Source organism: Agelaius phoeniceus, chromosome 11, assembly GCF_051311805.1.
Source record: "Agelaius phoeniceus isolate bAgePho1 chromosome 11, bAgePho1.hap1, whole genome shotgun sequence".
NCBI classification, from domain to species: Eukaryota; Metazoa; Chordata; class Aves; order Passeriformes; family Icteridae; genus Agelaius; species Agelaius phoeniceus.
In genome coordinates this window covers 4,980,583-5,003,408 of record NC_135275.1, presented here as the reverse complement: position 1 = coordinate 5,003,408, position 22,826 = coordinate 4,980,583, and the positions used below count along the sequence as shown (strand labels likewise).

Below are 22,826 nucleotides of genomic sequence, written 5' to 3'. Positions count from 1 at the left end.
GACTTTCATTTATTTATTTATTGCCTTCACCACCGTGTGGGAAAAAATATCTGGGCTTGCACAGCTCTGCCAGGTAGTGATTTTTCTGTGTCCCAGGCAATGACCTCAGTGTGCTGTGGTGCTGGAATTATTCCTTTCTGCACTTATTATTTCATGTGGAAACTTCTGCTTCCTGTGATCACTCAGCTTCTCCCATCCCTTCACCCCGTGTCCTCTCCTGGCCCCTCTTTTCTCATCTCGTTGAATTTTCATTCCCAATGGATTTTGACTTTTGGATCCTTATTTCTCAGACCTCAAACCTCATTACATTTTCTTAGCTGTTGGGGTTTGAATTTATTCCTGCTCTCACACATGATTCAGGGGTAATTTAGAAGGAATTCTGCAGTTCATAGGCAATCTGGTTAAGGTCGGTTTACCAGAATGATTCTGGTGCAAGATTCCCTCTGTGGATAAACCAAGATGACAAACAGAAGATAATCCTGAATAAATCCATGAAACACACAGGGAAAATGGAAAAATCAGCCATTGTGCTGATTCTAACCCCTCCCCTCATTCCACTTACTCAAATCCACTTACCTGCTGTTCTTTTGGGTTTTTGGGGGTGTTTCTTTGAAATGAAATATATGAAATTTTACCTTTAAAATGTCGGTGGACGTCGAATGTTTTCTCCCTTTTGACATCCTTTTAAAAACCTTGTGAATCTGCTGTCATTCCTTTATGCCATTTTACTTGTAAATCCAATTAATGTGGAAAATCTCCCTTTTCAGTTGTAGCTCTATAGATGCTGTACAGTCAGATGAACAAAAGCCTTTTTTCCCAACAATGCTGCATGAAATATTTCACACTATCCCATGGCAGTTGAAAAAGAGAATCTTTTATCTTGTTTATCATCTAGGTATGCTGGTACCATCCAGGAAATCAGAATTTGTGAAACTGGCAAATATCAGTGAGGCCAATTCTGGTTTGACTTGTGGCTTGTGGGACCATTTAAAAACTTTTTTTAAAAAATCTTTTGATGGAATTCCTGCCCAAATTGCTGGTTCCTGGGTGTGGCTACTCAGCAGAGCTGCCAGACAGGGGTATGATAATTATATTTCTCTATTTGTGCCAATTTGTTCCCCTGGATAAAAAATGACTCTTTTCCTTCTTGCATCACTGGGTGAAATTTTGGATCCTGAGCAGTTTCTCCACTCAGGGGTGTAGGGCAGTGTGGGCACAGTTGGGGTTTCACTCTGGTTCTCCATGCTCATGGTTTCAAATAAATAAATGAATAAATAAAGTTAAATTACACCAGAATTAAAACACTCTGTGAAAAATAAGGATGAGCAGGGCATGGGGGCAGATCTGGTTTTCCATAAACATTTAAATGGCAAGTTCTGGCAAATCTCTGGCAATTCCTGCATTGATATTCTTCATGTTTCTTCATGTTTCTTCATTACTAGCAAGCCAGTAATCTCCTGCAGCATCAAGATAAATTTCATCCCATTTATAAAACACTTGCAGTTCCTTATAGTGCAAACAAGAACATTGCAGCGTGCAGGGGAGAATTCCATCACCTTCCTGGCCTCCAATGATATTTAGTTCAGGAATTCTGGTGATGTGTCCTTAACAAGAGCCCAGCAAAGGGGGAAGGTTCACAGCTTCAGGCTGCTGTGGTCTGCAGGAGTTTTGGCCAAAGAAATCTGATTTGGGGCTTGGAGATCTCCACTGGGGCTCCACCATTTCACTGCATGGAAATCTTCCTCCTTATTCTCAGCAGGGTTATCCTCAATGTCTCCTACTTATCCTCAACATCTCCTACTTATCCTCAAATCCAGATCCCCTCACCCTGCAGCATGGTGTGCCTGCAGTGCTCCCAAAAACACCTTTTCATTTAGGACAAGAAGTTCAGCAGTCCCAGGGACAAATTGGAGCACAGGCACACATCTGTGCTGTTGAGATATTCGGGTATGAAAAGATAAAACTGAAATCCAGCTCAGTTCTCAAAATCTTTATGGTGCCTCACTCATGAAATGATTTCATAGGTACCTGACTATCTATATATTAACCTTGAGTGACATCTAAACCTCTTTAAGGTTTTGGTATTTAAATTTCCAGTCCTTGCTACTCAATTTATTTCCTATTCTTTGATACTTAAAGCTCGTGGCAGCCAATAAAATATCAATTTTCAGGATCTTTGGTTCCAATGTACTTTCAGTTAAGCACCCAAGGGTAGTTCAGAGTTATTGGGTGCATCTCCACCTACTTGTATGTCTAAATATCATTGTCAATTTTTCTTTCAAGCACATTGTGAGAGGAGAACTTGGTGCAAAAACTCGCCTGCCAGAAATTTTTATTTTGTTTCCAACTGCTTAAACATTGGCATGGCTCTGACAAGGGTTTAAAAAAAGCATTTTGAGCATTGGGATGCAAATTAACATCGCAAGCAATTAAAGTCAATTAAAACAGGATGTGGTGTAATTAGAAACAGTTGTGTTCACATTGATATTCAGAGAGGTTCGATGTGTTGAAAGAAAAGAAAACAATTTGGGAAACTTTTAATGCCCCACAGATGTGATGATGATGCTAATAGTGGCACTGATTCCTAAATTCCCCATCCTGCCTCACCTCAGGAGCTCCTGGGGAAGGGCACAAAATGGGAATTAATGGCTCTCTCTGGGCACAGTGCACTCCCTGCTGAAGTAAAGGAGTTCCTCCATTTTTGAGGGTACCTGATAAGGCACATGAGATCAGTGCATGTTTGGAGTTAAATAGGCTGAAAATCCAATTTCTGTTCATTAATTACAAAAATAAGTCTGAGAATCCTTTCACGGGTCATTCTTTGATGTCTCCCTTTCATTTCCATAGGAGACAGACATTGGACTCCTCAGTTTAAAACACACATTTTTGGATGTTGTATTTTTTCACCAAATGATTTTTTTCCCATTCAGCAGCTGAACTGATTTTGACAGATGTGTTGATGATGATGATGCCAATAGTGGAATCAACTGATTCCTAAATTCCCCATCCTGCCTCACCTCAGGAGCTCCTGGGGAAGGGCACAAAATGGGAATTAATGGCTCTCTCTGGGCACAGTGCACTCCCTGCTGAAGTAAAGGAGTTCCTCCATTTTTGAGGGTACCTGATAAGGCACATGAGGTCAGTTCATGTTTGGAGTTAAATAGGCTGAAAATCCAATTTCTGTTCATTAATTACAAAAATAAGTCTGAGAATCCTGTCACAGGTCATTCTTTGATGTCTCCCTTTCATTTCCATAGGAGACAAATATTGGACTCCTCAGTTTAAAACACACATTTTTTGAGGTTGTATTTTTCACCAAATGATTTTTTTCCCATTCTTGCAGCTGAACTGATTTTGACTGATGCATGGCAGGTGTAAGAGGAACACAGGTGGAAATGGCCACAGGAAATTATGTAGAGTTAAATATATAGAGAGATGGTTATCACATAAGGAAAATATTGATAGTGGAATGGAATTTATGATTTAATCCTTCTCTGAGTTTGAGGAGCCATGTGCTGCTCTCAGGTTGAGATTGTGGAACAGGACCAATTCTGCTCCATTTTTCCTTTGGAAAATGTGACTTCTTGCAGATTTCCTGTTTCCCCCCATGCAGAGAACAAATTGGTTTCTGGAAAAAAGAATGTGTGGCCATGTATGTGAAAACAGAAATTGCGGGGGTTCAGCACCTCAGACATTTTGCCTGAAGGTTCTTTGTAAGATAAGGGTTGTCTATCAAATCCCAAGGAGATATGGATAGAATTTAACCTTTGGGTTTGATGAAATGCTTATTCCTGAAACCCAGACATGCAGGCAGAGCAGTCTGAAGGGAAATCAGTTTAGTAATTCTGGGGTGACTGATAACCCATTGCTTGTATTGTTATAAAAGATGTAATTAATTACTTGTTATCATGTGTTTGGAAATACACTTACAGAGAACTTAATTCTCTACAAAAAAGTGCTGACATCTCCCACAAACCCTGAGGAGTTTAGAAGGGAATGTGGTTGGGGGACAAAAATTGTCAGGACCCAGGACATCCCCCCTCTGGCTGTCCTGGAGGGCTCAAACCCTGCCAGGGGTCCCAGAGACCCTGGCAAAGAGCTCAAAATGCCCCTGTGGGTTTGATTGTGACCCGTGGAGCAAATTACCAACCTTAGATGAAGATCTGCAAGCCATGACAAATTCGGTAGAATGACAGTGAATTTATCACAAGATGAAAAAGTAGATTTTGGGGTTTTTAGAATGGGGGTTCAGGGGAGCAAGATGGAGGGATCTGGGTGTGTCCAGCCTTTCTCCTTCTCCTTCTTCTTGGCCTCCATCTTCTGCTGTGATGGTGGCACTTTGGGATTGGTTTAGATTAGAAGCTCACTGTCTAACATAGATGACAGGTATTGGGAAGTTATTGTAAATATTGTATGTGTAATTTTTAGTGTAAAAAGATAACACCACCCCAGGGGCAGGCAGAGTGCCTCTGTCTGTCCTGCTGAATGGACCTCGTCAGGGCAGGAGAAAGAATTTTATAGATAAGAAACAATAAACAACCTTGAGACCGAGAACTGAAGAGCTCTGACTCCTTCTTCAAGGGAAGAAGGGAAAAGAGACTTTTAACATCTCTTGGGGTCACTGTGAGCAGCTGGAGACCCCGACACGACACCACCTGCACAAAGGCACCCAAAGCACTTTTCCTCCCGTGGATGTGAAAAGAAGCTGGTTTTGCTGCAGCTGGAAGAAACTTCACAGAGCTGCCAGAATTCACACCATCCTTTTGTGCTGTTTGTTCCCTCCCCAGGTGGTGTATGTGACAGCCACGTTCCCCTACATCATGCTGATGATCCTCCTGATCCGGGGCGTGACGTTACCCGGCGCCTCCGAGGGCATCAAGTTCTACCTTTACCCCGACATCTCCCGGCTCTCCGACCCACAGGTAGGACATGGCTGCATCTCTGTCTGCCTTTCTGCCTGGGAAAATCTGCAGGAGCCCTTGGGTTTGAAGTCTGAACACAGGGGAGTGCCGGGGGATTGCACAGATCCCTTTGGGAAATGAATTTGTTGGGGATTCTCCAAGCCTGGCAGAATGTGTGCACAGTGTGTGCATCTGTGTGCAAACCTGGAGATAAGAGATGCTGACTGAGAAGTGCCATGGAGCAGGACAGATAGTGCTGAGAGACAAATGGAACTAGAAACAAGTTTCAAAGAATGGCCTTGCAAATTAAACTGGATACTTTGGAGAAATAGAACTGTGAAAGATGCATTGTAGTGGGACCCAATGGGGCAATTTTAGATTATTGGCTTTAAGGCATCTACAGCATGGTGTGGCAAAAAGCTGATAGCCAAGAAATGCTTACAGTGTTTTGTAACTAAGAAATAGCTTCTGATTGTGATGGTGTGGATTATAACACCTGTATTATAATATCTGTACTATAATATCTGCCTCACCCTTCTCATAAGACTGACAATGGAATAAAAGTTCTTTAAACACCTCTCAGTTTCTGGCTCAGAAAAGAGCTTAATCCAACCCCTCTCTTAGCCTGGCCTCCCTTGGCTGCAGAAATGAATGGTGTTGGCTGTTATTTGATGGAGATGAGGGAGGAAATGCTCCCAGCACAGCCTGGGAAGGAATCTGCCTCTGCCACATCCCAGTGTCTGCTCAGGTAGAACGTTCCAGACACGTGGGATGTGCAGGAAGCAGTGGGTGTGCTGCACAGCAGTGTACAGAAGGAAGGAAATGCAAGGAGATATTGCAGATACTCAGGTGCAAGGCCTTCAGTGCCATCACATGGATGTGTCTGCTGACTGCCCTCTGCTAAATGCAACTTTTGATTTGAAAAAAGGAGGAAAAAATAGCTGGCAAAGAATAAAATAAATGACAACCATTAGCTGGCTACTCCATCCTTTCCACCCAATTTAAGGCTCAGAGCAGGACCGTGTCCATCCCATGAGTTTATTTTTTTAATTGATTAGAACAAGGAGGAAAAAATAGTTGGCAAAGAAGTAAATCAATGAAAGTTACCCAGCTCCTCACTGGAGATGTGGAATTTGGGATAGGGCTGTAAAGCCATGCTGTGTGCTGGAACAGATCAGTTTTTAAATTGGAAATACTTTGGTTGAGAAATGAGGATTTGCAGAGCCTGTTGCAGTTGCCACTGAGGGACAAGAGCGTTGTCACCAGTTCAGGGGGAATGAATTTAACTGGGATTTAGCCATTTTTTGGTTCTTTGCTCCTTCCAAATCTAAATCTCAGGCAGAATTGACAGAGAAATTATTCATTCAGATGATTGCTGTCTTTACAGCAGAATATGTAACCAAGGAGGAATGAAGTGCTCAAACCAGGAAATCTGCCTGGTTTGTTGTTTCCAACGTAGAGCAGAACATGGAAATCATGGATTAAGTTTGTGCTTTTTTAAAAAAAAAATTCCAGTGACAGAGGATTACAATAGAACAGTTATTGTCCATCATTTGTGTGATGTTGAAGGGGCAAAGTGACACAATCTCTGTAGAACCTGACAGGTTGCAGACAGCATTTTACTGATCTGCTTTGGCACTGTAAAAGACATTGTACAGTGTTTCTCCTGAGGCTATTACATTATTAAATGGATCCTGAGAAGCAGACAGAAAGGAATTTGGGAATATTTGTCAAAATGAATTTTTTTAAATCTGCTTACTGAAGATGTGGCAGCATAATTTTTTAAAATCTCTGCTTACTTAAGACATGTTTTTGTTTAAATAAAAAATAAAATAAAATTAAATATAAGACAATAGAGGGGCTCCTTCAGGGAATTTCCTCGGGGCATCTGAAATATTTGTGATGTTTGCTTTAAAAAAGTAATATTTCTACAGGAAAAAAAAACTCAAAAAAACCAAAAAACAAACAAACAAAACCCCAAAAAACAAAAAAAAGCAAAAGAAAAAAACCCAAACCAACCAACCAACCAAAAAAAAACACACCATAAAGAAACCAAAAAAACTCCATTAAAAAACCCAAACAGGCAGAAAACCAAACCAAACAAAAAAAAAAAAAAAAGAAAAATATTCTTTTAAAAGATTGAAAATTTTAGATGACAATTTGATCATGTGGTGTCTTCAATGTTTGTGTTGTGTGTCAGCAGGGGTGGAAGTGGAAGGGCTGTGGCAGTGCTGGCAGTGCTGGCTGCAGGATTCCACCTGCACCTGCAGCAGGGCTGGCCCCAGGTCAGCAGAGAAATGAGCCCTGGCACTGAGGGAAGGGCAGGATTCTCCCAGAGGTTTGTTAGCACCTCCCAACAGGCCCAGCCTGCAGTGAATCCAGAATCCAGCCTGGCTCCAGCCTAAGCCCCCGGTGCCCAAACTCATCTGGCCAGCACAGGGAATTGTGTGCTGTGTTTATTGTGCCATTGCTTTGTTCTGCCCGGTTTGAGCTGGTGTTTCACCCCTGGCTGTGGGGCTGCAGCTGCAGGTGCCCCCTGCCTGCCCCAGCAGTGCCCTGGTGCTGTGGCACCTGCAGTGTCTGCATGGAGCATGGGGTGCTTGGGATCTGCAGATCACCCAGTGCCACCCCTGCCATGGCAGGGACACCTCCCACTGTCCTGGGGTGCTCCGAGCCCTGTCCAGCTGATGTCCTCCTGCCAAAGGTGCACATAAAAATTTCATGTTGTCCTTCTCGTATTTCCTGAGCATTTGTAATTTTAAACTTATTGGTTTCACAGTCAATGGATCCAGATCCCCCTTCTGGTTTTTCTTCCCATAGCAGAAAAAAAAACCCTGAACTGATGCCTTGTGCAGGCTGATCTATAACAGAGGCTGGGCAGAGTTACAGAATAAAGCAGGGATTTATTCAAAGCATCTCCTCAATGGGTGCACCTTGGGCAGCACAAGAGCCCAGCCAGGGCTGCACCCAAGATGAACCAAAATGGCCCCAAAATGGCCCCAAAATGCACAACCAGGCACGGGGTCTGTCCCTGGGATCAGTTCTGCTCCATTTGCATCTTGCAGTTCATTGTCCCATCCCAGCTTTAGCCCCTGCAGTCCCATCCTTGTTTTTCTCTCTCCAGCCCACAGTGTTTGTGCTCCTGGGCTGAGATTTGGATCATTTGTCCTTGGTGCCCAGCTGGAGCAGGAATTGTTTTGTGTCCCTGCTCTGTGCACAGAGCTCAGCATCCCCTGATATGAACCCAGACCCACAGACTAAAGCAGCACAGAACCTGAAAATATAAAAGCCAAAACCTGAGGCATCACAACCTGACCTTGGACACTTCCAAAGGTGGGGCAGCCACAGCTGCTCTGGACACCCTGTGCCAGGGCTCACCTCCCTCACAGGCAAGAATTCCTCCCCAATATCCCATCCAACCCTGCCTCCTGTCTATGTGAATCCATCTCCTCTGCTCCTGTCTCTCCATCTCTTGGCAAAAGTCTCTCTCCATATTTTCTGCAGCCCCTCCAGGCCCTGCAAGGCCACAATTCAGTCACCCCAAACTTCTCCTGTGCATGGGAGCAATGCCAGCTGTGCCAGCAGAGCTGAGCTCTCTCTGTATGAGCAGGGCTCAGTGCTGCTCTTCAGGAACTGCTTCCTTCCCTTGCCCAGTGCTTTTCTAGAGGCTCCTAACAGGATTTTGCCCTGCCTGTGGATTTCCCACGTGCCACTGACACCCTCGCTAGTGTTCCTCATTGAGGGAGGGCACGCCAGCTTAAGGGACATTATTGCCAGTTTAAGGGACATTATTGCCAGTTTAAGGGACATTATTGCCAGCTTTAGGGACATGATTGCCAGCTCCAGGGAGAGTTTACATGCTCATTTACTCTCCTGGTGCCACTTGTAAAGAAATTCGTGTTGCCATGACAATCTGCAAAGCTCATGGGTTGGTGGGAGCAGCCTGGGAAGCACTGAGGGCTTGGGCTGTGTCTGTCTGTCCCTCATATCTGGGGCTGGAATTCCTTTTGGGAATGCTTCAAGGAGACAATTCCTCCTCAGGCTCAGGGAGACTTTCCCTGACAAGTTCTTGTTCTTCAGTTGGATTTTAAACACCTTTTAGTAGGAAAAAATGTGCCATAAAAGAGATGGTGAACACCAAAGCAGGGAATTGAAATGTAGTGTTTGTTGGTTTTAGAAAATTAGCTTTGTCTTGGAAAAAACTGTCATTCCACCCAAATTGAAATATGTTGAAAATTGAAAAAATGCACCATAACAGAGATGGTGAACACCAAAGCAGGTAATTGAAATGTAATGTTTGTTGGTTTTAGAAAATTAGCTTTGTCTTGGAAAAAACTGTCATTCCACCCAAATTGAAATATGTTGAAAATTGAAAAAATGCACCATAACAGAGATGGTGAACACCAAAGCAGGTAATTGAAATGTAGTGTTTGTTGGTTTTAGAAAATTAGCTTTGTGTTGGAAAAAACTTTCATTCCACCAAAATTGAAATAGGTTGAAAATTGAAAAAATGCACCATAACAGAGATGGTGAACACCAATGCAGGTAATTCAAATATAGTGTTTGTTGGTTTTAGAAAATTATTTTTGTGTTGGAAAAAAATGTCATTCCACCCAAATTGAAATAGGTTGTTGAGAATTATTAATTCAATACTTGAAGAAAGCTTTCAGACTAATAGGTGCAATCTTTAGTCCCTTCTCAAGAAACAGAGGAAGCTTAGTTCTTCAGACTTAAAACTAGAATTTGGCACAACTAGTTTTATTTAAAAATAGATTTTGGTCCAGCTTTAGTGCAACTTTTAATGGTAATAAGATGGATTTAGAGGCACTTCTGATTGTGATGGTGTGGATTATAATATCTGTATTATAATATCTGTATTATAATGTATATATATATATATATATAGATATAGATAATGCATCTCCATTTTATGGAAATGCATAATATATATAATATATATAATATATATTATATATATTATTTTATTATATATATATTTTTTTTTATATATATATATATAATATATATTATGCCTCTCCATTTTATGGAAATGCAGAATTCAGTGTTCAAACCCATAGATATCAGGAGAATCTCCCCCACTCCATAAACCTCTTGCAAATTGGTTCTGGAGCTTTTTGCCAAGGAGCACAACTGACACTACCTGGAGATTCCTGTTCCCAGTTTCCATGTTTACTCATTTCAGTGGATTTACTCCCTAATGCCAGAACATAAATCATGTTGACCAGCAGAATTTGTTTTCCTCTTTAGTTGCAGGCCTGTTTCAATAATATTTCAGGGAGGGTGCAGGGTCTGCATGAGGAGAGAGGGAGGTATTTGAGCCCCACAGCCAGCTATGTTTACTGGGCATTAAATAAATGAAATTTCTCTTCAAGGCTCACTTCAGCCCAAAGTTCTGGACTCTTTTGTCTTTGTGCAATTTGCATTCCATGGTGGGTTAAAGCTTTGTGAGCAGCTATTCATCTTTGCAGCCCCCTTCAGCTTCCAAGGCCTTTGGTCTCCATTTCATTTTTATTTTCTGTCTTTCCAGCAGACCCAATCCTCTCACTCTGAAAATGCCATTTTTTTGTCATGTGTACAGCTCATTCCAATCACTTTGTGCTGCAGCAGTGGAAGCTGCAGCAGTCTGGAGCTCTGTTTAAGCCTCAGAAATGTTTTCCTTCATCAACAGAAAGGTCTCAATAATCTTCATGCTCAAATTGGCTTGAAATAGATCCCTGTGTCCTAATCTGGGGGATACAGGTGCTGGTTATAGCTGAAATAAGGGATCTTTGCTGGGTTATAACTCACACAAAAGCAGTGCTTCAGCAAGTTAATGGGATTGTTATGGGCTCTGTGTGCAAGCCTGACTCAGAATATGGTTCTGCTTGTCCCTGCACAGATTTAAGGTGATTGTCATTGTGTGTGCTGCTCACTGAGCCCTTCTGGGCTAAACATTTGGGGTTTTGTAAGAGGATTTTGCAAACATTTGTGCCTGGAAGAAGTTTAGGGAGGGGCAGATGTGGCAGTTTGATGGGTCAGGCAGTACCAGGATGGATAATTTTATGGAAAATCCCATCAATTTAACCCCTGCAGTAACAGTAGGTTGTTAAAAAGGGGAGGAAAATAAGAATAAAGCTGTCTTCTCCATTGTATGCATGCTAAAAATTGGCCAAGTTGCTGCCTTGTTTTATTGTTTTTAATTTTAAAGTTGAGAATTGTTTAAATGAACATATTCATGAGGGCATCTATCAACACAGCCACAATTGCACTGAACAGCTGATTTCCAAAATCTTGGAGAAATTTCCATTTCTCTGTGGGAACAATACAGGTTGTAGCTCATCTCTCATAAACTCCTGTGAATGTTGAGCTTGAGGAACAAAGCCAAAATAATCAGGAAAATCAGAGCCATGACAGGTAAATCAGTTTTAGCTTTCTCAGGTCTTTTATTTGCAGTGGGGGGAAAAAAAAATTGCAATAAACTTTGTGGTGGCAGAAATATTCCTGCAATTCTTTGGTAGCTCAGCCAGGAGAATTCCCTCTTAGGCAGCTGGGATGGGCAGGTGATGACTGGGAGGTGCCTTCCAGGAGGATTTGCCCATCAATTTCCTTGGCATTGAGTCTTGGCTGGCTGGCTTGAAGCCCACTGGATTTTCCTGCTTGAAAATGAGCACCAAAATATGAGTGCAGAGCAATGAGCATCAGCTTAATAACCTGATAACCAACTTACTCTGGGTAGATTTTACACTGCTGACATCCCTCTCTTCCTTCCATTGCCCTCTGGATCAAAAAATGCTCTTTCCTTTGTGGCATTTATGCTGTTTTCGTGTATAGTTGTAGAGAAATCAAGCATTTTATTACATCTCTTTCAGAGAAAACCCTTTTTTTCTGCTAGAAAGTCACTCTAAAATAAATGCACATTGTTTATTTTCCCCCCTGGGAATCGTAATTTTTCATTAGATTTCCTTAATTTTTATATTAGCATGAGTTAATTGTGGTGGTTTTTTTCCCTCCTTAACATGATATTAATCTGTTTCAGCAAATAAATAACGATATTATTTTAAAAAGGTGCTGCTCACCAAAACTGCCAACAATTGCTTTCCAATCAGTCTAATTATATTATACATCCAGATGAGAGAAATTTGGGAATACTGGATCAGTGTGGAGGTGATATTTCCTTAAATCCTGATCTGAAAACCCAAACTGCAAAAGCATTTGAGAATTTCTCTTCCCTTAACTTTTTATTTCCAAGATTTAGGGGGGCTGAGTTGCTCTAGGAAGAAGAAATGAGGAGATTGAATCAATTTTAGGATTTGCAGCCCTGGAATCCACAATTCTGTCGCCACCTCGAGGCCAGGGAAGCCTTTTTGCCAGGCAGAGGAAAATCCTCATTTTTGCCTCTGAGATTTGAGCAAACTGCTGCATTCAAACCTCAAAGTTAGAGCTCTGCTTTCCTTCAAAAAGAAAAGGTTGCAAAAGAAATTTGGATTTCATTTTTTGGGTGCTTTCATGCTCAGAAAATCCGGGTTGCTGAGCAGTGATTTCAGACCTGTCCTGCATTTAAACCTTAAACAATGGAAACTTTGGGATTTTTCAGATGTTGGCAATGAAATCATCTCTGATTGCTGAAGAATTTTTGGATGCTTTTTAAATTTTTTTTGAAATGTGACAGATAACAACCTTAGAGGTCTTTTCCAAACTTAATAATTCCATGATTCCCTAAGGGAAAAACTTGCAGTGGAATGAGAAACTGCTCCATAGGATATCTTCAGTACTGGTTGGTGAGTTTTTAAGTGTAGTGCTTGGAAAGATGCTTCAGAGACAGGTCAGGCATCCTGAATCTTACCAGAATTTTGGAACCAATAAGTTAGAAAACCCTTCAGTGATTTACTGCATTTTTTGCTTTTATAAGAGCTTTTATAAGAGTCTCGGCAGCAATTAAAAAAAAAAAAAATAAATTAACTGGGAAAAAAGGCAAAATTAGTAGCAATGAGAGGAGGAAGATGTCCAGCTCCCATTGCACTTGTGCAGTTCTGCTGAGGGGGTGGAATTTACTCTTTTCCTCCCACTTTCTTCCCATTCTCTGGATTGTTCCCCTCAGCAGGTATTCACAGTCTGAACCAGGTGTGAGTTGCAGTAAATTAAAACAAGAGTGGAAGTCAGGAATCCATGCAAAGGCTGCAAGGATGGAAAACCTCAGCCAAATTTATTATCTGTATAACTGCAACTCCCCATTTAGCTGGACCTTTGAACAAGCAATAATCTGAATTTCAAAGTCTTCTCTCAGTGGAAGGAGGAAGCCTTGCTGCTGGAGGTGAGGTTCTTGTGATGCTCTTAGGTAGGAATCCCCTATCAAATTTAAACTTTAAATTTTCAAATTTTAATCTGGGAAAAGAACGAATTCTTCTCCAGGACTGCTGTTTGCACATTACAAATTCCTGATGTTTGAAATTGTAAGGAATTAAATTCAAGGCTACAGCCCAGTGTGATGCTCAGAGATATTTTCCCTACAGTGCAGTTTATAACCTCCCCAATGAGGAATAATTTCATTTAATATGTCCTGCAGATTTTGCACTATGGATTATGTGGCTTTAAAGAGTAGAGAGAGCAACAACTCCCACATGCAGAGAAAGGGCAGAGGTGTTGAGAAGGGCAGAAATCCCTCCTGGGGTGGATTCCCCATTTCCCCAAATCAAGGGAATGAATTTCCCCAAATGAAGGGCCAGCCTGGGAGCACATTGCATTTGCCCTGCTCCAAGGCAGCTGCATCCCATTCTCTGCCCACATCCCAAAAGGATGGGATGGAGACACCCAGGGGCTTCTCCTGGGGCAGAAAAGAACTCCCTGTGCTGCCTGGGGTGTTGGTTTGCTCACCACGTTAGGTTTTATGTGGGGCAAATGCTTTGGGAATGCTTAAGTGCTAAAGTTTTGTGTACATTGAAGTGGGAGAGTTTTTTGTGCATTTAAGTGCAAAGGTTTTGGGTAAATTTCAGCATTCTGTGGGAAGGGCTCAGTATAAATTCCACCCACAAAACTTTTGGGGTGTGTCAGTGAATATAAATCTCCTTTTGACAGCTCCCCACACAACTCTGGTTTATTCAGCAGCATCATGTTGTGACTGTTCATTTTATGTGCCAGATGTGCTTTCTGCACTCCAGTAATGGCTCTGGGCTGTTGTTTCAAGCCCTGAACAAATGATTTGCCTCCTTCTCCCCATAGTTTCTCCCTGTGGTTTTTGTTCTTGCTGCTCAAGCTGAGCAGGTTTGGGCAGTGGGAAGAGGCTTGTTGGAAGAATGGGCTCATTTTGGGATTTCTCTGGGATTTCTGGGCCACGTGGAAACTCCTCCAGCTGTCCCTGCAGCCCCTTAGCAAGCTTGGCAGTGGGGAGGCATCATCTGAGTGTCAGAGAGGCTTGAATTGCAATTTAATATCAGAATTTATGGCTGGTGCAGTTGCCACTGGAGGGAGACAGGATCCACACATTAACTCAGAGTATGGGCATGACAGCCAGATTTCCCTCTGCTTTCATGATGGAACCTGAGAAGAAATACAAGAGAAACTTGGAGGGCCTTTTTTTGCATAAATTTGAACATTTAAAGGATTACAAATAACATCAATGACTTCACTCTTTCAGCTACTTTAGAAGTCCAGCCTTGTAGCAGAGAAAAGCTGTTAAAAGTACAAATTTCAGATGAAGTTCAGAATTGGTAAAATAAAATGCTGAATGACAGATGGATATTAATGAGGAAATAATAACAAGGGAGCTTGCACACAATGGGGGGGTCAGGAAGTGAAGCAGATGAATATTCCATGTTATTTCTGTGCTGCAAGTGGATTTATGATACCATATAAATAGAGGCACTGGAAATACAGAGCTATTTTAAGGATTGCTAGTAGGATTCTTAATCCCATTATTCCAGAGGAATGAGAGAAAAAAGGAAAAGATAAGATGACTGCACTGGTGGAATGATGTGCTGCTTGCAGAAAATCTGGAATTTGCTCTTTACAAAGTTGTGTGCTCCTGAAGATTATTCTTTCAAGACCTGTACAACAAAATGCTTTCTAATCCCCCTGGCTTTTCTGAAACTCTTTTGGTTTCTACCCTGGAACTGGAGTAACAGCCGAACTCTCAAAATAAATCAACTAAAAAAGGGCTGGGTAAAAATGCAGAAAAGTGGAGTGTGCACCCCAAAGGTGCCCTGGGAGAGGAGCCTGCTCTGGGGTGGCTGTGGGGCTGCAAGTGCTTCCCTCCCCATCCTCTGCCAAGGTTTTGGTGTCCTCTGAGATCTGTGGGACATTTCTGATAAATGTGGGATTTACTGCATTGCTGCCTCTTCCTTCCTTATGGATGAAGTTACTGTGTTGGTGTAGGGTTGGCTTAGGCTTGTTGGAATTCAGGACATTCCTCTGGCTGGCCTGGATTGCCAGGACCCTGCCAGGGGGCTCAGAGACCCTGGCACAGAGCCCAAGGCCCCTGTGCCTGTGATTGTGACCCATGGAAAAAGTTACCAACCTTATGTGAGGATCTGCAAGCCATGAAAGTCTAAGTAGAATAATAATCAGTTTGTCACAGGGTGAAAAATAGATTTTTGGGGTTTTTAGAATGGGGGTTCAGGGGGCAAGATGGAGGGATCTGGGTGTGTCCAGCCTTTCTCCTTCTTCTTCTTGGCCTCCATCTTCTGCTGTGATGGTGGCACTTTTAGATTGGTTTAGAGTAGAAGCTCACTGTCTAACAGAGGTGATGGGTATTGGGAAGTAATTGTAAATATTGTACAGGTAGTTTTTAGTATAAAAGGATAACACCACCCTGAGGGCGGTCAGTGTGCCTCTGTCTGTCCTGACCTCAGCAGGCCAGAGAAAGAATTTTATAGATAAGAAACAATAAACAACCTTGAGACTGAGAACTGAAGAGCTCTGACTCCTCCTTTGACCACCAGGCTGGGAAAAGAGACTTTAACACATGTCAGAGTCACTGTGAGCAGCAGAAGTCCCAAGGAGACTGTTGAATTATCTGTTGGATTATTGTCCCAAATTTAATCTTTACCTCCCATTGCAGAGTTGTTTCTCCCTCTGCTTGATAACACACACAGCCACACATTCACACTGATGTGGTATCACCAAAGTGCCTGTGAGGGTGAGTGACAGCATGGGAAATCAGCATTTCCCCATTTCCCATTTGGCTGTGGTGCACTCTGTGACTTCATGGTCTCTCCTCTGAGAGGAGTCTTTAAAGAGATAAATTGTCATGTGTTAACATTAAATCCCAGAAAACTTTGTAATACAGGAATTCCCATAAAGATCATGGATATTTTAAGGAAAACCTTCCTTAGCTGTGTGCACAGTCTCAGTTTCCACATGTAAATGGACTTTCCAATGTGGATTTTTATAGGCAGCTGCTTTAAAAACTGAGGCTCAATAAAATGAGTTTTCCCCAGAATTCTCTCCAGAACCCTGGCCGCAGGAACAGCTTCTGATGCCACTGGGGAACAGAAATAAATAAAAGAATAAAATGGGCTTTGTCCCAGCAGGACCGACCCCACCGTGCTGCTGCAATTAAGGAAAAATTGTAAAATTGCAATAATTGTAAAATTGTTTGTAAATAAGGAAAAGAGAAGAAAATTTTGGGGTGTTACAAGCAGAGAGGGATTGAAATGCAGAGAGGGAATGAAATGCATTGAGAAAATGTGTTACAAATTTGGCAGGAAATCTGCAGATATTGCTGCAGTTTGGGGTAAGGGTTCACTGATTTCTCACTTGTTTTTGGTCAATTCCAGAGAATACTTGAATCAAAAAGTGCAGCTGAATCCCTGAAAATGGGAAATGGGATCCTGTTTTTGGTGATTCTGCATTCAAGTTCTGTTTGCACACTGATATTTTAGCAGAATAAACAGAAAACATTTCACACAGACCAGAGCTTTAAAAATTATTTTTATTTTAAACATTTGAATTCTTTACTTTTACTTATTACTACATTTTGAAACAAAATCTTGTTTAGGAATTAAAAAGCAAATGCTTAATTAAAAAAATGGAGCAACAACATTTGGCTTCTCAAATAACCTTCCAGTTTTTGGCTTTTATGTTTCATACAAATTTGCAAATAAAATTAAATTGAAGATTCATTTTTATGCAAAATTAACCATTTGATCAAAGTCAGTACTACATTTAATAGGCCAAATGTCAAGAAGTAAGGTCCTGAATATGGTTTCTAAATGGCATTTTTTTATCCTAGCACTTTTTTTTTTGTCCTTATCTGAGTTTTACTTTATGTTTCTGCCAGCTCTGTGGCATAAATGCAAGGTTTTCCACTGCCCAGCTCTCTTGAAAAAGGCCCAGGCTCACAGCAGAATTCCAGTGAAGGTTGAGTGGCTTGTTTACTAAAATTCACCACTTGGGTACACAGCTCCTGCCACTCTAAAAACAACTCAGGCTTTTAAAATGCTCCAAATCCCTCTGTGCAAAATAATAAAACAACATGGGCGCTCTGGGGGATGCTCACAAAAAGCTCCTGGTACTTTCCCAGCCCGGGGGGCTCAGGGAATTTGTTTATCCAGCCATGAAAGGGAGCACAACAGAGGTGGGGAATGATGGCAGCACCAAAAAATCCACTGGGGAGAAGCAGCCCTCGGTGAGCTCCTGGTTATGAGGGCAGGAAAAGCGCCAGAGGAGGATGGATCCCAAATTTAAATTGGCTGTTTGGTAATTTGATCTTGGCAACAAAGTGGGTGAGGTGGTTCAGGGTCATGGTATTGAACAGGGGAGGGGAAAGTGTGGTTTGGCTCTATAAATCATCAATCCCAGAAATTCCTCTTTGCCCTGGTCCTGTGGAGCCCTTGGAATGCCCAAGAGCCAGAGCAGAGATGCCTCAGCTTGAGTGAATCAGGCAGAAATTAAATAACACAGGGCTTAATTGACTGCCTTGTGCATTTTGAAACTGAGCAGACAGTGATTTCCAGTACAGGTATATTGCTGGTAAATGTATTTTTGTATTTCTAGAACTCCACTTACCTGCAGATTGTTGTTTAGTTTTTAAGTAGTTTAGATGGTTCTTTAGGGTTTTTTTTGTTTGGGTTTGTTTTGGGGTTGTTTTTTTTTTTATTTTGTTTCTGTTTTCGTTTTGTTTGTTTGGTGATTTGTTTGTTTGTTTTTTAAATTTTATGCTCTGGCTTACATTTTTACTTCAGTTCCATGGTCAAGTAAAAGTAAGAGCTGAGTGCATATTTCCAAAATATAGAGTTGAAGAAGGCAACACGAAATGAGCTGGCAGCAAGTGAGAAAGGGAAAGAGAGAAACCAAGCCAAGGTCCCTTTTTGTCTTTTTCCACTCTGTGTAGGGAGTGCTGTAGGTTGGAGGGACCAGAGGGAAGCCAAAGGTCCTTCCCATGCAGGGGGAGCATGCAAGGAGTGATTCTGAGGGACAGACACTGCACCAGGGATGGTTTTGGGGTGGAACCACCCCTAAGCCACTCTTTGAACACTTCAGATGAGCCTTTACACCAAGCCCAGGACATCGGCAGTGCTTTGTTTGTTTGCTTAATTAACTTCACCCAGACAAATCTGTCACAGGGCAGAGAACACAAGCTTGTGCCTGAAGGTCTAAAAACCAAATTTGCTTTATTGTTTTGTCTTTTTTGATCCCTCCCTGTATTTATTTATAAAATTACTTGGGGAGCTCATTCTGATTTTTCTGCCTGGGTGCTGTCAGTAGCTCCTTAAATTCCCAAAATTGGCAGGGGGACTCTCAGTGCCTTGTAACTGAGAGAAACCACAAATCCCAAACGCCCCTTTAAAAAAGAAATTAGTTCTTAAAATCAGAGATTGGTTGGACAAATTGTTGCTCTGAGCTGGCTGGAGTAATCTCAGAGATTCTTGGCACATAATCCTGGGTGGGTGCCAAGCTCTTGGTTTGGTTCCAAGCAAATTCCAGCCACCATTCAGCAGCAATTAACTCTGAGGCAGAGGCAGCTGGGCCACCCTGAGTTATCATCTCTGCCCTGGCAGTCCCAGAGCTGGGCTCGTGCTCATTCAGCTGCAGAATCTGAGCTTCTCCTCAGTGCCACCCCAAATTCCTTCCTGGGGTTTGTGGTCCCACACCCTCTGTAGCTGTGCTTGTGGAATTCCCACCCTAAAAGCTGGGGAGAGATGGATCTAAACTTAATTTAGTTATTCTACAATTCTGTATAATGACAAAGTTAGTGACTGTTGCTTGCTCAGCACTTTAATTGGTGGAATTTGAGGGTGAGGCTATAGGGAAAAAAAAAAAAAGAGAGCAGAGTGTGTGTTTGTATCAATTCAGGATGACCCCAATGTAGGGAATGATGTGCTCTGACTCCATGATTCAGGAGGCTGAACAAAGGCTTTATTAAGCTATACCATTTTACACTAATACTATATTAAATTGCATACTAGAGAAACATTCTACTAAAAAAACTTAAGAATACTAAAGAAAAACCCATGTCTGAGACAGGCAGGACACAGTTTTGACCCAATTGGCCAAGGAAGCAAAACAACCTTTACTGGTGTCCAATTGCCAAATCACTTTGGGTGAACAATCTCCATAACACATTCCACATGTGCCAAACAGCAGGAGCAGTGAACAGAGATAAGAATTGAATTCTCTTCTTCTCTCTGTGCTTCTCCAGGAACAATCCTGGGAGAGAGAATGATGTCTCTCTCTGTTCAGAGAATGGGAATACCGCACGGTGGTGACTGTGGAGTTTTGAGGCTGCAGTAAATAAATTTATGAGGTTTTGTGACCGACATTTCAGAGGAGGTCACTGCAATGGATTCTGGCAACAATAAAAAAAGGACAGTGTGTGACCTCTGCGCTGGCTGAACACATTTTTCTGTATTTATAGCTAATGAGTATCCCTTGCAAAAGTGAAACCAGCAAGTGACAATAGTTTCATTTTTGCCAGTTTTGCTACTTTTGCTAGTATCACTAGCAAAGGTGAAAAAACAGTTTTATTTCCATGTCTTGATAGTGATTTCCATCCTTTCCATTCTATTAAATCTTGTTAAACAGAAAATGATGGCTCTCAAATGAAAAAGGATGTTTTAATAAAGTGGTTAATGCTCTAGGTTAGCTTTATGGATTTTCACAGATTTCTGGGCCAATTTTTGCTGAGTTAGCATGGGATTATCCACATCAGTAGCTCTGAGTGACTGAAATGGCATTAAATTAGAATAAAATTAAATACTTCCTTGTCTGTCCTTTTGGATTGTTGACCCATATTGTCACTGCCAGTATTTAAAGCAATGTATTGCCCCAGATTTAATTTCTTTGTTTTGAGGTTACTTTGGAAAACATAATTAACTTTTAATTGTCTCTTTAGTATTTATTCTGCCTAAGCACTCAGTTTTTATTCTGCTTATGAAGGGCAATATTTAGACTGTTCTGTGGGCAGCAGGAAATCAATGCTGTCTTCAATTAAGTTTTTCTTTGTGTGACACAATGGTGGGTCAGAAGTTGTCACTTGGCCTTTTTAATGGGTTTATTAAACACTGAGTTTAGCTGAGGGATTTGCTAGAGACATTTCTGTTGAATTAAAAACATTTTCCCTTTTTTCCTTTTGGTCTTTAGGCAATAAATCTGTTGTTTTTTTTTTTTTAATAAATCAAATTATAATAGAGTTACTTAGTGGATAATAACTGGAAGCCAGGCCACGGTTTTGGTGTTATTGTAGAAAATTGAGTATTTGGAGTGGCTGTTCAGAGATTTGTATTTATTTGTGATGCTCATTAAATAGCAGTGTAGGACACTATACACCCAGCAGTCACTGGTGGCTTTTTTCTGTGAAAAGGCAAAAAAAAAGAAAAAAAAAAAAGAGAAAAAGCTTTTACACACTGTCAAACCTGGAAATGGAGCTCAGCCCTCCTGGTTCCACAGCCAAGGCACCATTCCCTCTTTGGGTGGCACCCAGCCAGGAACTCAGGAGGTCCTCCTGGAGCCCTGCCTTGGCTTTGGCAAAAGTCTATAAAAATGGAGATGTAGTGGGTTTAGAAAAATACAAAAGAATGTGCTTTTTCACACAATGAATGACTAAATGGTGGAACTCCCTGCTGGAGGATGTGGGAGGCTGAAAGTATCAATTAATTCAATTAATTACAGATGGGCCAATTGTGAACTGTTAAACACAAGAGTCCAGATTTAGCTCGGGGTCCTGGCTGGTTTCTGTGCAGCTTTTATTGGGAGGTTCCCTGTCCTGGGGAGTCCACCCTGCTGGGGCAGTCTCAGTGTCCCTGCTGCAAAAAAAAAAGTGTAAATTAAAGTGAAGCAAAATGGCAGCAGGTCAGAAAATTCCTGTTTGAATAGAGCCCCCCAAAGCAGGTTCAACCAGAACAAGCCCAGGATCACTTGGGTTGGAAAAGACCTTTAAATCCATCAAATCCAACCCTAAACCCAGCACTGCAAACCCCAGCAAAGTCCACACCTGTGGTTTTCTCATGTCCTCTAAACAGAGAGAGACAGAATTCTCTCCCTCAAGTTTTTTCCTGGAGAAGCACAGAGAGAAAACAACTTTTATCTCTACTTGCTGCTCCTAATGTTTTGCAGATGTAGAATGTGTTAAAAGATTGTTTATCTGAATGAATTGAGTAATTAGATTCCAGTAGAGATTGTTTCTATTAATTAACCTATCAAGTCCAAGCTGTGTAGACTGTCAGTCTACAGAGAGTACAAGTTTTTCAATAGTTAATAGTAAGTATTCTTTAGTATTCTTAATAATATAAATAGAGTATAGATAAATATAATGTATATTTATATTATATATATACTATATATATACCATAGTATATATATTATATATACACTATATTTATAAATCTAGTATATGTAAATATAATGTAATATAATACAGTTCTAATAAAATGAGTATTCAACATTCCAAAACCTTAAAGTCAGATCCCAATCATTCCCTGGACCTGAGAGCCTCAATTTCCAACCCACATCCAGTCAGGTTCTGGGCTCTCCAAGGGTGTTCCCTCAGGGCACCCTCTTCCACGGTTTTCCCACTCTCTCCACAAGTTTTTCTTAAATTTAAGTGGGATTTGCTGTGTTTCAGTTTGTGCCTCTTGTCCCTCTGTCAGCACCTCTGAGAAGGCACTGATTCCCTGTCCTTTACTCCCTGCCAGGGGTTTATCACTTGGTTCCATTCCCCATGAACTGGGATCCCAGCACTGAATTTGTGGTGTCTGGCAGAGGAAAGGGATCACCCACCTCCCTCAGGGTGCTGGTAACTCCTCCTCATCCTCATCCTCATCATCCTCAGCCCAGGGGCTGCTGTTCTTTGCTCCAGGGCACACTGCTGGCTCATGATCAGCCCGTCCCCTGGCACCTTCCAGGGGGTTGTTCCCCAGAGATTTCTCCAGCAGTGACTTTCTTAAACCACAATTGCTCAAGTTTCTAAAGAGCTTTTAGTGACAGATTTTTCCAAAGTGATTTTGAATATAAACCCAGGCTTCCTTCACCTTCAACCACATGGTTGCTGACCACTTAAAAAAACCCTTTAGGAACAATAATTTCTCCTGGGGGGGAGTTTATCTTTTTTGTTTGCACTTTCTAAGCTTTACCAGCAGCTTCTGTGCTGGTTCCAATTCCAAGTATAGAAGGCACAGAAGGTGCAGGCTGTGCAGAGAGAGCGAGGTGAATTCTGCTCTGGTGGTGCTATAGAAACCCCATGGGTTTCTTCATTTTCAGAATGCAGCTGCCAGTGGCACCATTCCAGCAGCTGGGCCAGGCTCCAGCGTGGAGGTGCCCACCCAGGGCACTGTGCCAGCCTAGCTGAGAATGGAAATCTGTTCTTGCCCTCCAGGCAGGGCCACGCTGCCAAATCCAGCTCTGTTTGCCTCTGGGCTTGGGTTGCTCTTGGTGCTCTGGGGAGGGTTCCTGTGCTCTGGGGAGGGCTCCTGTGCTTTGGGGAGGGTTCCTGTG

At 41.9% G+C, this 22,826-nt stretch overlaps 1 protein-coding gene across 10 annotated transcripts in view; it reads left to right on the top strand.

Annotated features, from left to right (window-relative positions):
- The window catches only part of SLC6A11 (solute carrier family 6 member 11), a 112,714-nt gene that overhangs the window by 49,863 nt on the left and 40,025 nt on the right, over positions 1 to 22,826 (top strand). For all 10 annotated transcript variants that reach the window (XR_013183808.1, XR_013183807.1, XR_013183809.1 and 7 more), the window contains exon 7: positions 4,788 to 4,922. Coding sequence is in view for 2 of the 10 variants with exons in the window: in XM_077184266.1 (XP_077040381.1) it covers positions 4,788 to 4,922 (135 nt within the window). In the remaining 8 variants the exon portion in view is untranslated. The remainder of the gene's footprint in view (positions 1 to 4,787; positions 4,923 to 22,826) is intronic.